General features: G+C 45.0%; 1 protein-coding gene across 3 annotated transcripts in view; it reads left to right on the forward strand.

Moving 5' to 3' along the window:
* Positions 1-15,856, forward strand: part of ptprb (protein tyrosine phosphatase receptor type b) — a 23,891-nt gene extending 8,035 nt beyond the window's left edge. The window contains exons 11-40 of one of the 3 annotated variants that reach the window (XM_034577687.1): positions 139-405; positions 613-671; positions 888-1,092; positions 1,202-1,299; positions 1,424-1,589; positions 1,669-1,799; positions 2,018-2,165; positions 2,254-2,523; positions 3,072-3,247; positions 3,664-3,814; positions 4,000-4,100; positions 4,301-4,466; positions 4,554-4,835; positions 5,869-6,147; positions 7,632-7,778; positions 7,872-8,011; positions 8,092-8,228; positions 8,313-8,419; positions 9,030-9,135; positions 9,686-9,766; positions 10,155-10,172; positions 10,250-10,331; positions 10,864-10,954; positions 12,040-12,116; positions 12,303-12,437; positions 12,672-12,794; positions 13,269-13,426; positions 13,621-13,756; positions 14,054-14,174; positions 14,563-15,856. In XM_034577687.1, coding sequence (XP_034433578.1) covers positions 139-405; positions 613-671; positions 888-1,092; positions 1,202-1,299; positions 1,424-1,589; positions 1,669-1,799; positions 2,018-2,165; positions 2,254-2,523; positions 3,072-3,247; positions 3,664-3,814; positions 4,000-4,100; positions 4,301-4,466; positions 4,554-4,835; positions 5,869-6,147; positions 7,632-7,778; positions 7,872-8,011; positions 8,092-8,228; positions 8,313-8,419; positions 9,030-9,135; positions 9,686-9,766; positions 10,155-10,172; positions 10,250-10,331; positions 10,864-10,954; positions 12,040-12,116; positions 12,303-12,437; positions 12,672-12,794; positions 13,269-13,426; positions 13,621-13,756; positions 14,054-14,174; positions 14,563-14,585 — 4,181 coding nt within the window. In that variant the 3' untranslated portion in view covers positions 14,586-15,856. Of the gene's footprint in view, positions 1-138; positions 406-612; positions 672-887; positions 1,093-1,201; positions 1,300-1,423; positions 1,590-1,668; positions 1,800-2,017; positions 2,166-2,253; positions 2,524-3,071; positions 3,248-3,663; positions 3,815-3,999; positions 4,101-4,300; positions 4,467-4,553; positions 4,836-5,868; positions 6,148-7,631; positions 7,779-7,871; positions 8,012-8,091; positions 8,229-8,312; positions 8,420-9,029; positions 9,136-9,685; positions 9,767-10,154; positions 10,173-10,249; positions 10,332-10,863; positions 10,955-12,039; positions 12,117-12,302; positions 12,460-12,507; positions 12,528-12,671; positions 12,795-13,268; positions 13,427-13,620; positions 13,757-14,053; positions 14,175-14,562 lie in introns of those variants that run through there. The other 2 variants (XM_034577688.1, XM_034577689.1) reach the window with 2 other exon arrangements.
* Positions 15,857-17,396: the final 1,540 nt, after the last annotated feature.

Genomic DNA, 17,396 nt, shown 5'->3' on the forward strand with positions numbered 1-17,396 from the left:
CAAACAACTGAAAACATTACAAATCCTTCTGTGCATAAGTATATTTTTTACTTTCATTTGATCTTATTTATTGTTTGTAAATCTGTTGTTAAATAATTAATGCAAAACAAGTGTAACTTATCTTTTTCTTTCTTTCAGCCCCATCATCCGTCACCGAGGTAACCGTTGCTAACGGCGGCAGGTCTGACACTCTGCAGGTGTCATGGCGTCTGGCGCTGGGCATGGTGGACAGTTACCTGGTCCATCTTCAGGACGGGAGGAGAACCGTCCACACGCTCGCCGTGTCGCGCTCCTCGCCGCCCGAGTGCTCCTTCAGCTCGCTGGTTGCCGGGCGACTGTACACGGTGGACATCATAACGAGGAGCGGCGGCCTGCAGAACGCCACCATGGTTAAAGCACGAACACGTAAAGAGCAATAACATTTACTCATATTTTACATTTACATTATATTATGTTTATATTTGACATATTTGAGTTACAGTTAAACAAAGAAAAGACTCACACATCCTGTAGTTATGATGGAAATAATATGAATTATTATTAAATGTCTGAATGTTTTATTTTTAATAAAATCATTCTTGGTATTTTATTGAGTTTTCTTGTTTGTTGCAGAACCTGCGACTGTTCAGAACCCGACAGCTGTTCACTCTGCAAGAGACGATTTCCTCAAGGTGCGTTAGTCAACACTGATTATTGTATTAGTTCAATATTATTATATAAGTTACATATTACACAACTATCATTTATAATGATCCATCAACAAACAATAATATTCAAATACAACCACGCAGACATACAGACAAATAATTAGAATTAATTAGCTACATGTAAAGTGTATTTGTTAAACAGTGATATGTTCTATAACAGAGCTGCTGTGTTGTGTTCAGGTGTACTGGCGTCACGCAGCAGGAGATCTGGATCGCTACGTGGTTCTGATCCGGTACAACCACAGCGTCCTGCAGAACAAGAGCGTCTCCGCCGGACACAACGAGTGCGTCTTCTCGTCCCTGACGCCGGGGAGACTCTACACCGTCACCGTGGAAACCTGGAGCGGGAGCTACGTCAGCAGCGTCTCCACTGACGGACGAACCTGTGAGTCACAAACCAGGGAAACAAACTATAATAAATTAAAATATAACTCGTGTGTTCGTTTATTTGTATTTTTATTGAGGATTTCGAGCAAACATCTGTTTTTCTTCAGTTCCAGCAGCTGTTGGAAATCTGTCGCTAGGCGACGCGGGAACAGGTGATCTGACTGTCACCTGGAGCCCCGCCCCCGGAGACGTGGACCATTATGAGGTGCGAATAAGTAAAGAAGATATTTTCTCACTGTTATTATTGAGGCATTTCAGCCTCTAGGGGGCGCTAGTGAGTCTGCACGGTTTCGATATTGTTCTTAAATCCTAACACTACTTGTCTCCAGGTCACTCTGCTCTTCAATGACACCCGGGTTTTCCCTCCGGTGACGTTGGGCAGTGACGTGCGGCGCCACCAGCTGACCTCTCTGACCCCCGGGCGTCTCTATAAGATGGTGGTGTCCACGTTCAGCGGACCGAACCAGAGAGCCCAGTTCATCGAGGGACGGACAGGTAGGACTACTCTGCACATTCATGTTTCACTTCTGTCTTCATGAATCCTGACTCCTCTCCTCCTCCTCTCGTCCTCCAGTTCCCAGTCCGGTGGGAAACCTCCACTTGACTCCTCGCCCTGGACTGAAGGACTCTGTCGGGGGACTCCTGGTCTCCTGGACTCCCGGAGACGGAGACATGGACATGTACATCGTCTCCCTGTCAACTACGGTCAGTCCATGAATTCAGATTTCATTTAAATAGAATAAAACAATTAATGGACAAACTGGTGCATTGATCTAAATTATTAGATGATGTGTCATTTGTATGTAACTTTATTTAACCACATACATGAACATAAACAAAGAGGTTGAACAACATAGAAATACATAAATCTGAAATAAACGTCTGGTTTGTGAATTAATTTAAATCTTTCTACTTGTCCTCAGGATGGCGTCCTTATGGAGACGCGTCCCGTCCCCAAACACGTCACCTCGCTGGACTTCCTGGACCTGGTCCCAGGCCACGCCTACACCATCACCGTCCAATCACTGAGCGGGAAGTTGAGCAACACCAAGTCAGCCTCTGGCAGGACGGGTACGACTGATCGGCCGATGGTTCGCTGGATTCTGATTTGTTAATAACGTGTTAATATTCATCATTGTGTGTGTTCACGCTGCTCCAGCTCCAGCCAGTGTCACGGCCCTGCAGGCGGACAACGACCACACCACCCACAGCCTCACCGTCACCTGGGAGAGGCCGGTGGGCGTGTACGACGGCTACAGCCTGCAGCTACTGGACGAGGCCGGCGTCGTCGTGGCCAACCGGTCGGTGCCTGTGGCGAGTCGAAGCGAGCGGCTGGAGGGTCTGACCTCAGGGAGGCGCTATGGCGTGAGGCTGGTGACGCTGAGCGGCGGCGTCCCGTCTCTGGAGGCCACAGCAGAGGGACAAACACGTGAGACACTATGTTACCAAACTCAACACGTTGTTTCTCACATGTCAACTCGTCAGGTTTCATGTCTGATGGACGACATGAAAGTGTCTTGATCGCCCCCTGGTGGTTGGCTGGAACCCCCCCCCCCCCCCCCCATACATTTTCCATAGTCATTGCTGTCTTAGTCTTTGTCTCTTTGTGTTTCCAGTCCAGTCGTGTCAGGATGATTTATAAAGTAACGCAGGCAGAGAGATGGATGATAAAAGTGTTTTAGGTCAAAGTGACTTTATACAAAAAAGGGCAGGAAAGAAAACTGAGTCGAAAGTGAAACTTAAGGATCGTGTTCATTTCAGACTTTCACATTTGTCTCGACAGTATGTTGTTTATTTCATATTTCATATTTTACCTTCCTTTAACTGATGTTTCCCATCAGCCCCAGACATTCTCAGGCTAAATGTAACGGCTCAAACTAATTATTGTAATATACAAATGTGTTGTGTATAATCATGTGTGTTGCGCCTCCATGTTTGTCTCCGTCTACTTAAAGACTTTCTTTGTCCGTCCTCCAGGTCCGGCTGCCGTCAGTAATCTGACCGTCACCTCGGCCAACACCTCCTCGCTCTCCTTCACCTGGCGTCCCTCAGACGGACACGTGGAAATCTACGACCTGTCTCTGTACAGCGTCCCGGAGGCAACAGCCAATCACAGACAGGATGCTGCAGGGAGACGGAAGGGGAATACTCAGGTGGGAGGAGCTAGATTGTTAAATGTTTTACCACCTCTCCGCTCCAGTGACACCTAGTGGCTGGAGGCATTAAGGTTTTCAGGTTCTCCGGCTGTTCCGTTCTTGTGAACACGATATCTCAGAACACCTCGAGGAATTATTTTTAAATTCAGCACAAATGTTCAGTTGGACTCAGATGAAATGGTGGGTTTGACGTCAAAGGTCAAAGGTCACTGTGACCTCTACTGCACTTGTGGTATTTGCTGATTCCACTTTAACCAAAGATTCCTCTTATTCTTTATTGTATGTAACAGAAACGTACGATTTCCACCATGTGTGTGTCCCTCTCACCGGTTCAGTATCTGTTATATTCTGTGTGTTCTGGTCGTGGTCCCAGTTTAACCACAGCCGCAGACTGAGAGACGTGTTGTGTTCAGGGTGCCGGTGAACTGGTGGACCTGCAGAAAGTCGGCTCGGCTGCAGACAGCTGTGTTTTCTCTGGACTCGCAGCAGGAAGTTTGTACCGACTGCAGGTGGTGAGCTGGAGCAGAACAATGAGCAGCGACTCGTCTGTACTCGCCAGAACTGGTCAGTCAATTATTACTGTTGATATTTAAAGTACAGATTGTTACAGTGTAAAACCTTCTATTTGTCTACCCTTTAATTTCCATCACATTCTTCTCTGCCCTCCTCTTTCGTTGTTGTCCTCTTCTTCTTCTGCTTCATCTTCATCTCCTCGTCTTTCTCACCTTCGTCCTCGTCGTCCTCCACAGTCCCGTCCCAGGTTTCGTCTCTCCAGGTTCAGAGTTCAGGACGGACGGACAGACTGACGGTCAGCTGGCAGCACGCTGAGGGAAGCTGGAGCAGCTTCCAGGTGAACTTTCTTTACTTAGTAATATCTTAGATTAAAAAAAATACTATAAATTATACATTTGGTGCATTGCTCTATTTCTCTGTCATTGTTTTCAGATAAGATTGACAGTTTTAATTGTAATAAAATCAAACCTGAGCACAGTGGCTAACGTAGCCTCGCTGCAGAGTCTTTAGTGTTCAGTTGTCTTCGTGTGGTTTCAGGTCGTCCTGTACGATGTCTCCGGAGCCGCTCTGGGTGCTCAGACGCTGGGGGCGGAGCACACGAGTCACATGTTCCCAGGGCTGATCCCTGGTAGGCTGTACCGCGCTGAGGTCATCACGCACAGCGGGGAACTGACCAATAACGTCTCAGCCTTTGGACGCACGTGTAAGTTGAGCAAAAACAAAAGAGTCAGTGTTTTTAATATTAATAATACTTATTTGCGGTGATCATTTTTGTATTGTCTCGTTCCAGCTCCACTGCCACCCGACCACCTGTCCGTCAAACAAGGCGCGACCAATGAGACTGTAGAGCTGTCGTGGTTTGGTCCCGCCTCTGGGGACTACGATAACTTCAGCCTTCAGTGGACTCCTCCCGATCACCTGTCAATCACACACACCCACCTGACAGGGTGCGTGGTGGGCGGGATGTTTCCAGGGCGACAGTACAACTTCACCGTGACGACCGTGAGCGGGGGCGGGGCCAGGGGCGGGCTCACAGCCAGGAGCCAGCCTATCCAGAGGAGCGTCAGAACAAGTAGGCGTTGACTTTTTTAATCGTTTTGAACTTGAGGAAACGAGGTGTTTATTTATTTTTTATAAAGTTTCATCTCAAGCTGCTGAGTCCATCTTTTCCCCACAAGGTGGCAGCGCAGCAAAGGGTTTGAATCTGAAACCAGATCAGACTCTGGAATCTTTAATCACAACTTCCTTAATAAAGCCTCTGAATCATTTAATAATGATTTTCAATTACTTCACTCTAATATTACTTGTAATAATACGCAGTAATGAGTGTAACCAAATGAGTAGTTTATAAAAAGAAGAGGTTTAAATACTCAACATTTATCTTTTTATTTTCATCCTGAGATCAGATTTTATCTTCACTTGTCTCTGAGGATGAAACATATTTTCTTCTTTCTCGTTTCTCGTCAACATTTATCTTCACTACAAGAGACGTGTTTTTATCGTCTGATCAGAACAAATCACCAGGAACGTAATCTTTAATAAAACCCGACTCATCACTCCGATGCTCCGAGCTCCTTGTTTGAATAAATGCTTTGACCTTCATGTGGAAATAACAATAAAAATAAAGACGTGACTCGGCTGCATGTAAAATATAGAAATGAAAAATGAATAATGTTTATACTGGAAATTAATTGGATTAACTCTTCCTCTCTTCTTCCCTCGTCTCCTGTCTTCCTCTTTTCCTCTTCCACATCTCTCTTATCTTTCCTCCTCTGCTTCTTCCTCCTCTTTTCTCTCCTCCCCTCCTCATCTCCTTTCCTCTCTTCCTCTGTCTTCCCCTCTTCAATTTCCTCACCCTCCGTTCCATTCTTTACTCTCTCCTCCTGTTTTCCTTTCCCTCTCCTTTCCCTCATCTCTTATCTCTTCCTCCTCCTCTTTCCTCTCTTTTCCACCTCTCTTCTTCTCTCCTCCCCTCTTCCCTTTCCTCCTCCTTTTTCCTTCCTCTTTTATCTCCTCTTCTCCCCTCTTCACCTCCTTTGTCTCCTCCTCTTCTTTCCTCCTCCTCCTCCTCCTCCTCGTCTTTCCTCCTCCCTCTCCCCCTCCAGGTCCATATCCTCTCAGGTCCATCCACTGCTTCCCTCTCTCGTCCTCCTCGCTCTCCTGCTCCTGGTCACCTCCTCTCTCTGACTTCGACTCCTACGAGGTCGAGTGTCGTTGTCAGGACAACGGGGAGCTGACCTCGGCTCTGAGGCTGGATGAGGGCGTCACCGCGGTAACGCTGGACCACCTGGAGGCGTACAGGAAGTACTCAGTGACGGTCAGAGTGTCGTCAGCCGCACACACGAGTCTGCCAGTAACACACACCACTGTCACCATGATAGACCGTGAGTTGATGTATAACACACACACACACACACACACACACACACACACACACACACACACACACACACACACACACACTCAGTCCTCTCGGTGCAGTAGAGGATTCTGATGTTTAAATAAAACCTCTGTTTAAATAGAACTGGTCACTAGAGACACAGAGAACATCCAGATCTGATTTATTTATGAATTAAACTCTTCTTTTAAATACATTTGTTCTCATGAGGTCATGAAGCTGTCACTCAACATGATGACAGGTCGTCATAAGTCTGACATGAACATGAACACGTTCAATTTCTTTAAACCTTAAGTTTCACTTTCCTGCTCCTTTTACTGTGACCTGAAACACTCTGAAACTTGTTCTTCTCTTTTGCTTCTTCCTCCTTTATCATCCCTCTCTCCTCTCCGCCTCCCTCTCTCCTCTCCGCCTCCCTCTCTCTTCTCCACCTCTCTCCTCTCCACCTCCCTCTCTCCTCTCCACCTCCCTCTCTCCTCTCCACCTCCCTCTCTCCTCTCCACCTCCCTCTCTCCTCTCCGCCTCCCTCTCTCCTCTTCACCTCTCTCCTCTCCGCCTCCCTCTCTCTTCTCCGCCTCCCTCTCTCTTCTCCACCTCTCTCCTCTCCGCCTCCCTCTCTCCTCTCCGCCTCCCTCTCTCCTCTCCGCCTCCCTCTCTCTTCTCCGCCTCCCTCTCTCCTCTCCACCTCCCTCTCTCTTCTCCACCTCCCTCTCTCCTCTCCACCTCCCTCTCTCCTCTCCGCCTCCCTCTCTCCTCTCCACCTCCCTCTCTCCTCTCCACCTCCCTCTCTCCTCTCCGCCTCCCTCTCTCCTCTCCACCTCCCTCTCTCTTCTCCGCCTCCCTCTCTCCTCTCCACCTCCCTCTCTCCTCTCCACCTCTCTCTCCTCTCCACCTCCCTCTCTCCTCTCCACCTCCCTCTCTCCTCTCCGCCTCCCTCTCTCCTCTTCACCTCTCTCCTCTCCACCTCCCTCTCTCTTCTCCACCTCTCTCTCCTCTCCACCTCCCTCTCTCCTCTCCACCTCCCTCTCTCCTCTCCACCTCCCTCTCTCCTCTCTGCCTCCCTCTCTCCTCTCTGCCTCCCTCTCTCCTCTCTGCCTCCCTCTCTCTCCTCTCCACCTCCCTCTCTCCTCTTCACCTCTCTCTCTCCTCTCTGCCTCCCTCTCTCCTCTCTGCCTCCCTCTCTGCCTCCCTCTCTCCTCTCTGCCTCCCTCTCTCTCCTCTCCACCTCCCTCTCTCCTCTTCACCTCTCTCTCTCCTCTCTGCCTCCCTCTCTCCTCTCTGCCTCCCTCTCTGCCTCCCTCTCTCCTCTCCACCTCCCTCTCTCCTCTCTGCCTGTGTTACTTTATAAATCATCCTGACACGACTGAACTGGAAACAGAAAGACAAAAAAAGAAAAGCCACAACTCTGGCAAAGAATTATATTTAATCTCTCAAACTAAAAACAGCAACAACCAATCGGTTTCCTTCCAGGTCCTCCAGTCCCGCCCCCCAGCGTGCGTGTCGGCGAGAGATCGAAGGTCACGTCGTCCTCCATCTTGTTTCGCTTCAACTGCTCCTGGTTCAGCGACGCCAACGGAGCCGTCCGATACTTCGCTGTGGTCGTGGCCGAGTCTGACGGTAAAACAACCAAACGTTTAAATTTAGACCAGAGAGTTTTAGGTTTAACACCAAACAACCAATCAAGTTCAAGTTTATTTTCTGTCTCTTCAGCCCCCGAGCTCCTGCAGCCGGAGCAGCGCCACCCTCTGCCCTCGTACCGCGACTACACCAGCAACTCATCCGTCAGAGCCTATCAGACCGCCTACTTCCCCAGCCGCTGCCCGCAGGATGCAGAGACCTCTGCTGGACAGGTACGGTAATACCACACGAGTTTCTGCACGTTGTGATTTCTACGTCTTCAGAGTCGCACTGATTGATGGTTATTGATCAGGTGGTGGAGATAAACCTGGGGGCGGGGGGGGACCGACTGGGCGGGGCCTGTGACCATTACCATGACGACGACCTCTACCTGAGTGACAGCTACGGCGGCTTCTGTGACGGACCGCTGAAAGCAAAAACATCCTACAGGTACACAACACAAAGAAATCCTGCCAAGTGTTGGTGAGCAAGGCAGCTTCCACTTGTAATGACTGTGTGTGTGTTTGTTTTCAGGCTGAGTGTTCGAGCCTTCACGAAACTGTTTGATGAAAACCACAGCGAGTTTCCTGAGCCGCTCTTCACAGACACCTACCTGTCGACGCCGCTCAGGACGCACGCAGGTGAGACACACACACACACACACACACACACACACACACACACACAGAGACACACACACACACACACACACACACACACAGAGACACACACACACACACACACACACACACACACACACACACACACACACACACACACACACACACACACACAGAGACACACACACACACACACACACACACACACACACAGAGACACACACACACACACACACACACACACACACACACACACAGAGACACACACACACGCACACACACACACACACACTTGTCATTACGTATTTCAAGAGACCCTCCTTCACTGAAGTGTTCCATCAGCTCTTCATTAGAAACGTGTTCATCAGCTCGTCACTGATTCATCAGACAAACTGATTAAACCCAGCTGTGATGTCACCATTAATTTGAAATGATTGAAAACCGTCTTCATTTATCAGAAAGATTATTGTAATTTTGGTCATTTTTCCTTCAACGTTTATCGTTTATAATCGTTCAGATGTAAAATGGTTTATATTAAGTATCAGATTAATTCTTTGTGTGTCTTTATCCCCTCAGCTCTCGTGTCTACGCACAGTAAGTGTATTAACGTGTGTGTGTTGTTGCGTGTCAGAGCCTCTAGGTGGTGTGGTGGAGGGTTTGAGTGCTGGGATGTTTCTGATCGGGATGATGGTGGCCGTCGTCTCTCTGCTGGTTTACAGACAGCGGCTGCGCAAAGTGTGAGTGGGAACATGTATTTGTTACATTTTGTAAAACCACTAATAAAACTTGGATCCAGTTGACTTGTGGTTAGAATTCAGTTTTATTATTGCAGATGTGCTAATAGGCATCCAGCGAATCTGTCGGAGAGTGTGCTGTAATTCCCAGTTGTGCCACTAGGTGCCTCTCACCGCTAACTGCTAACATTCAGGACCAATGATCGTCTGATTTAATGTGGTTTGAAAACAAATCTGTGATGACTAAAATCGTACCAATCGCTCGATTTGGTAATTTGTGAAAAGATGAACATGTTATCTTAATAAACCACATCGCACTGAGTGTAAACATGTCAGTTGTGTTGTCTTCGTACTTAAAGCCTCAGATGTTAAACACAACGTTTACACAGACCTCAACCTTCTGTGTTCAGATGGTTTCATGCTGGTTCTTGAGCTGTGATGTGAACTAAATGAAACCTATCAGCCTCCATTGGGTTGGACACTAAGTGTGTGTGTGTGTGTGTGTGTGTGTGTGTGTGTGTGTGTGTGTGTGCGTGTGCGTGTGCGTGTGCAGGGCTGTGCAGGAGAACCCGGTGGTGAGGATGAGCATGTGGAAAGAGGTTCCAGCTGCAGGCATGTATATGGGAGTCAGGAGGTAAGTGTGTGTGTGTGTCTGTGTGTGTCTGTGTGTGTCTGTGTGTGTGTGTGATCTATAATTATCTATCCTCAGTGTGAGAGATTAGTTTCCAATAACTCCTACGTCCAATATGTGAGAGTGTGAAGTATTAGTTTCCAATAAAGTTCTCGCTCAGTCAGATTAATTCATCATGCACCGTCCACAGCAGCTGTTAATTACTGAGTGTGTAGGTGTGTGTAGGTGTGTGTATATGTACACACACACAGTCACAATAGAATGTCCCCTTTCTTATTAATGACTGCCACTGTTTAGTATCATGTTAATAACTCCATCAACTACATGAATGTTAATCTTTGAAAGTGATTTAATGATCTAATAACGAGTCGTCTTGTTTCTTCTGCTGCAGCAATCGTCGAGTCACCAGGTGAGAATCTCTCCGTTCGGATGTTAATCAGAAATCAAACCCGTGTTCTAATGACGAACCTCTGTCTGTGTGCTCAGTCCCGTCAAGGCCTGCCACTTCGAGTCTCATCTCACCAAACTCCAGGCCGACTCCAACTACCTGCTGTCTGAGGAGTTCGAGGTAACAACATCTGAGCTCATGGCAGTAAAAAGCACTAAAATCAATATTTGCTCATGGAGGCTAAATAAAGTTGGTTACCATGGCGCTGGAGTATTGACGTCACGTGACCAAACAGCCTAGAATAAACTGAACATAAGTTTCCACAGAGATATAAGTTCATGTTTAATCAGGATCTGATCCTGTTTCCCTGACGACCGCTGAGTTCCAGTGTGGATTTAATTAAATCTCCTCGTTATCCCGGTAACAGAAGTTAATAGGTCAGTGAATGATGAAGTGTGGAAAACAAGGAGCAGTCGAATTATTCATCATCTTTGGACATTTTGGATAATTCCTTATATTTTAGATCAGATAAGTGATGATCTAAAATAATAAATCAAAAGTTCAACCTGCTGGTGAAGCTCAGTAATGCATCTACCAGCGATAAGATGAATAAGACGTGAGGAATCTACTAACATTAAAAAACACAAACTTTATTACTTTTCAGTATAGCTAGTAAATATTCATTTAAGTGTGAATGATGTTGTGTGTTCAGGATCTGAAGGATGTGGGTCGGAACCAAACCATGGACGTGGCCCGGCTGCCAGAGAACAGAGGAAAGAACCGATACAACAACATCCTGCCATGTGAGTCGTAGATCACAGCCCCTGAGCTGCTGTCGGCTCGAACTGTGAGGAGGACAGAAAGATGGTCCCTGTGAAAATACTTATCATGATATCGGTAATATCTTTAATTAACAAGACATCAGCTGTTCCCATGGCAACACAAAAATAAACATTATATACTTATTGGATGATAACTTTGCAGTAAATAGAGTAAAACAACAACAACAGTTTACGTAAAGAGATAAACTGAATTATTATAATCACAAACTGCTCTTTACTAATAAGTGATGGAGACTTTTTGGATGAAGTTTCTTTTCTGAGAGAAATGAGCTGTACTGAAAATCAAAGATTATTCTCATTGAGCAACCTGACGTTTATCTTCTTCATTATTTAAATACGTTTTTGTCAATAAAATGTAATAAATATTATATTATTTATCATTTGTCCGACAAATAGTCAAACATTTTAAATATATTTATTGTCATGTACAAAGAAATGAGTCATATCATCACATCACAGAAGCTGGAGCCTGAAAATAGTTTGTTTGTTTGACTAATAAATGAATCAACTAATAAAGCGATTCATGGATATGTCAGCTTCAAAGTTCAAGTTTAATGATGTTTCAACATCTGTGTGTGTGTGTGTGTGTGTGTGTGAGTGTGAGTGTGTGTGTGTGTGTGTCAGTATCAGTTTAAATAAAGTAATTAAGCTGCAGTCAATTGTAACTGCAGCCAATTTTCTATATGAACACAAAAACATGATTTGTGACTCGAGGTGAAACATTTTCTACAACATCTCTATAATTAACTGACACACACACACACACACACACACACACACACACACACACACACACACACACACACGAGCGGTCGTTGTTTCTCCTTCACTTTGTTCTGAGTCACGGCTGAATCTCTGAAAAGATCCTCAGAAAACAACCTGAATGTGATCTGATGTGGTGACTTGAGTTTAACGTGCTTCTCTAAAAGTAAAAGCTCTCTGACCCTGAACCAGCAGATCCACTGAGCCCAGTCCAGAGGTGGAAACCAGTAGATCAGTGGTGTTGAAATGAGCAGTAACATGTTCATGTTGTTTCCTTTGTTTAGATGATTCTACCAGAGTAAAGTTGTCGTACCTGGAGGACGACCCCTGCTCCGACTACATCAACGCCAGCTACATACCTGTAAGTACACACACACGTGCACATGTTAACAACGTACACACTTTAACACAGTGTACTGACCTGTGTGTGTGTGTGTGTGTGTGTGTGTGTGTGTGTGTGTGTGTGTGTGTGTGTGTGTGTGTGTGTGTGTGTGTGTGTGTGTGTGTGTGTGTGTGTGTGTGTGTGTGTGTGTGTGTGTGTGTGCAGGGTAACAACTACCGCAGGGAGTACATCGCCACTCAGGGCCCGCTGCCCGGCACCAAAGATGACTTCTGGCGGATGGTGTGGGAGCATGGCGTCTACAACGTTGTCATGGTGACGCAGTGTGTGGAGAAAGGACGAGTGAGTCATAGTCAAATATTTGTATTGCCCTGTTGATGGTGGAACCTTCTAAAATATAGAGTAGATGTAATATAGAAATGTTTCACTTGTACAAACCTTGAACTCAGTGAAGAGGTGAGTCGAGTTCAGCTCCGACAGCAGAGAAGCTTATCTAAAGAATGTCCTCTGACTCCATCAGTGTGAAACCCCAGAGGTCCAACGCGTGACTCTAACCCTGTGACCCTGTGTCTCCAGGTGAAGTGTGATCAGTACTGGCCGGAAGACAGAGAACCTCTGTACTACGGCGAGCTGGTCATTCAGATGCTGTCGGAGTCCGTGCTGCCGGAGTGGACCATCAGAGAGTTCAAGATCACCTCGGTAACAACCTGCTTCCTGCTCTGCTTCCTGCTCTGCTTCCTCCTCTGCTTCCTGCTCTGCTTCCTCCTCTGCTTCCTCCTCTGCTTCCTGCTCTGCTTCCTCCTCTGCTTCCTCCTCTGCTTCCTGCTCTGCTTCTTCCTCTGCTTCCTGCTCTGCTTCCTGCTCTGCTTCCTCCTCTGCTTCCTCCTCTGCTTCCTGCTCTGCTTCTTCCTCTGCTTCCTCCTCTGCTTCCTGCTCTGCTTCCTCCTCTGCTTCCTGCTCTGCTTCCTCCTCTGCTTCCTGCTCTGCTTCCTCCTCTGCTTCCTGCTCTGCTTCCTCCTCTGCTTCCTCCTCTGCTTCCTGCTCTGCTTCCTCCTCTGCTTCCTGCTCTGCTTCCTGCTCTGCTTCCTCCTCTGCTTCCTGCTCTGCTTCCTCCTCTGCTTCCTCCTCACATGTGACTGACGTGTAATAATCAGTACATCCTGTGTGTTTCAGGAGAGCAGTTACCCTCGGGTGCTGCGTCACTTCCACTACACGGTGTGGCCCGACCACGGCGTCCCGGAGAGCACCCAGTCCCTGATCCAGTTCGTCAGGACGGTCCGGGACTACGTGGACCGGTCGCCCAGCAGCGGAGCCACCGTCGTGCACTGCAGGTCCAGGTTTCATTTAGTTGAATCAACACAAACTGAACATTACACATTAAGAAGAAATAACAATACATGTCTTATTGTTTTTCTGTTTTCAGAAAATGAATTGTTTTGGACTTTAAGTTTAACAGTGGACTCTGTTGTGTGTGTGTGTCTGTCTGTGTGTGTGTGTGTCTGTGTGTGTGTGTGTGTGTGTGTAGTGCTGGTGTTGGACGCACTGGGACCTTCATCGCACTGGACCGGGCTCTGCAGCAGCTGGACTCTAAAGGAACCATCGACCTGTACGGCTGCGTGTTCGACCTCCGGCTGCACCGTCAGCACATGGTCCAAACCGAGGTACCGGCTGGACACTCACATCAGCACATGTCGGATTAAACTCGGCTCAAAGCAACAACACAGACCGGAAAATACCTGAGTCTCATTTTAAACAAGAGAAAAGAGTCATTTGGTGTCAAATCTACAGATTTTAGAAAACTGTCTTCTACCCAAACTCAAAAAGTGGGTGTGGCCTTGATAAACAAGTGGTAGTTCCATACAAAGAGATTATCATCACATATTCAACATGTGGAGTCAAACAGGTTTAAGAGTTCACGAGTTAATAATCATTATTAAACTGTATCTGTGACGTTGCAGTGCCAGTATTCCTTCCTGCACCAGTGTGTACGGGACGTCCTGAGAGCCAGGAAGCTCCGCAGCGAGCAGGAGAACCCTCTGTACCCCATCTACGAGAACTTCAACCCCGAGTACTGTCGCGGTGAGAAGCACAGACAACACGAGGACACGTCAGCTTTACAATCTTTAAACCACCAAGTACAGAGAGGGACTGATTCCAGACCTGCTGCTGCCAATCAATAACGTTTTGAGTTGTATGTATCATTATGTTAAATCATGGATGTTCACTATCATAGCTGGAGGCAGACGTTTGGGTTTATTAGATATTTTGGGATTTGTGAAATGAAAACTAAATAAAAGTCCTTTAAATTCTCATTACTATTAATACAATTTCATGAAATAAAAAAGTTAAACATTTAATTTAGTCTAGAATTCAGTATTTTGACATTTCTCCATATAAATCATTGAATTACTGATTCACTGAAACTCAGCAGATCATAAAACCCACGTGTGTTTCTGTGTCTCCTCAGATTTCATGTACACTGGACGTTAAGCTGTTGGAGAGAAGAAACGTTTCTGTTCATCCGGCTGAAGAAATCAAAAATGATCGGAGTTAGAAGAAAACATGAGAAACACAAAACGGGGAAAAACCTCCTTCGTTTGAATAAAACGTAGGAACATTTATGATGTGATGTCGGTCGACATTTTAAATTAATTTCAAACTGGTGATTTCAGATTTGACCGTAAACACTCCAAGTTTAAAAAACAGTTGGAGATTTATTTAAACATTAATTTGGTCCATATTTGTTTCAATCTTTGAATATTTGTTTTATCAAAAATAACAAAAGACTAAACCTAAATAATCCAAGTATTTTATATTATTTCAACCGGCTGTCAGAACCCAAATCTTTTGGTTGTACTCAGGTCTTTGGGTTTTAAATATGATTATTAAAAACATGTATTTTTCCAATCTGCTGTCAGCTCACCAGCTAATTTTAATATTGAGTGATCACAGGGAAGGAAAGAGCCATCGTCTGTCGTCACTGATGTTCTCACATACCGAGACTTATAAGCTGTTTATTTAAAAGGTTTCACATATTGCTGTATGTAAATACTGGTGTAATACTCTTTTATACAATAATGAATATAAACCATGTTTGATATTTTAATTGTGGGTGAAAGACATTATAAACTGTTCCTGTGTTCGTTGTAGTTACGGCTTTTTTTAATTCTTCAACAAAAACCTGTTTGAATATAATGCAGAAGTTTTATGTGTTTCTACTTATTGACTGAGGTTAAGTTACAAACTTACTGTTTAGATTTTGGCTTGTAAATTGTGTTGAATCTCAACTTGTGCACATTAGAACCAGGGACACACATAAAGAAATGCTCCTTCACTTATGGATGTGTGCTCAGTTTGATATTAATCGCCGTATTTATTAAAATATCTCAAATGTATAATCGGATTGTTTTTTTCTTTTATTTCAAAAGTATTAGAAGTTCACATTTAAAATCTTTGGTAAGTTCTCATTTCGTTGTATTTGACTGTCGGTGTTTGATTTGTGTTTGAAAAGAACAATTGGTTTTGTTGGATTTTTGAACAGGATATGGGGCTTTGCAATAATTAATATAAAAAGAATATTGAAAGTAAAAGTTAATGATTCCAGGTAAAATGAACTTTGAGTCTAACAACACAGAAAACTGCTTCTTTATCTATAACTGGAAAACTGAGAGAATGTAAAAGCACTTTTTATAAAGTTGTCCCACTGCTGTTGGATCAATATCAAATTGATGATACATTGATAATTAAAAATTTATGACAAATAAGTTCTACGTTATTTATTTGATCCTTTTGAATCGATATCAGTCACATTGTTTTGTGACTAAGTTTGAAAAATGTTTTGAGTGTATTTCAATAAATTTGGCACGAAACACATAATTTTATGACTTCATACTCTTCTATGACATTTCATAACTTGAGAATTTTCCATCTACTTTAACTTTCAGCCAACATATATTACTTAAAAAAGAAAAATCTTAATTCTAAATAAATATTTTATAATGAACTGTTTGAAAAAAGTCAAATAAATCAAAGTAATTCCGGTGAATGTCTCTAAACGTTTCCCAGTGACATGAACCAGTGACTGAACATCTGAACATCTGAACATCTGAACATCTGCAACCCTGAAGAGAAGCTGCTGTTTCCCTCGTCTGCGTCTGATCTCCATATTGATCTGGAGCAGACTGAGGCCACAGCAGAACTGGGTCACCCAGATCCAGCAGCTATCAGGGGCTGGGACGCCGGAGTCCGAGCCCCCCCCCCCCCCCCCCCCCCCCCCCCCCGAGGACCAAACATCCGGCTCGTCCTCCCTCTCTCTGCGGCAGAGATTTATTCAGAGGCAACGTTAGAAATCCTCCGACGTCCACGAGCTTCCAGCGAGTCGGTGAAAGAGAAGCAGCCGAGGTCGATGAGCTGCTCAAACAAACAGACACTAGTAAATGTTCCACTGTATAAATCTGTAGTTTCTTAAATTAAATCACTACATATGTTGTCAGGACCATTAGCATCAATTATTGTCATGATTCATTGTTTTGTAGGAAAAGAAACGTGATTATTTTTGTCACTGATTTGATCAGATTTGTGTAATTTGAGACAGAACCTTTAATATTTGAGCTTTTTGCTCAAGATAAAAACAGTGAATAGTCGATTCTATCAAACATGATGTTAACCAAGAACAAGCAGGTTTGTGACATTTGAGAATATTTCCTCTTAAAAAACATTTGATGTAAATCTACTAATGACGTCAGAAAATAGAGATTAATGCATGAAAGTTATAAAATGTAGACAGTTGATATGGTGTTTATACTTGAGGAGGGAGTGGCTGCTGTAACCAGGCTCCTGCTCCTCAGGGTGTTTATGGGCTGCTGGCGCCTCACTGGGACTTTGTGTCTGAGCAGAAGAGGTTTTAACGCCTCAGAGGGTCAAGGGTCAGTCTGGAGGTTTCAATCCCCGAGCTGCTGCAGCACCACGACTCGGATCCCTGTTGAAAACCACCAGCTATTAACACTGAGGGGAGAAAGCTGAGGTTTCCACTGGTGACTAAGATATAAAGACACACATGATGTGATGAATGAAGGAAACTGTTAAATATCAGACTTTACTGTGACTTTACAATAACAATATCTTTGGTTAATAGAATCTCACTGATGCAGACAGCTGCTGTTATAACTTCACATCTGCAGTTTACAGTGAAAAGATTCAAGATGGACGACATGACGCAGGATAAATCATAAACCTCGTCCATGTTAGCAAATCATTTGAATTTATCACAAACAGCTGCAGATTTATTCAGTCGTCGATTCA

Source organism: Hippoglossus hippoglossus, chromosome 23 (genome assembly GCF_009819705.1).
Source record: "Hippoglossus hippoglossus isolate fHipHip1 chromosome 23, fHipHip1.pri, whole genome shotgun sequence".
In the NCBI taxonomy this organism is placed as follows: domain Eukaryota; kingdom Metazoa; phylum Chordata; class Actinopteri; order Pleuronectiformes; family Pleuronectidae; genus Hippoglossus; species Hippoglossus hippoglossus.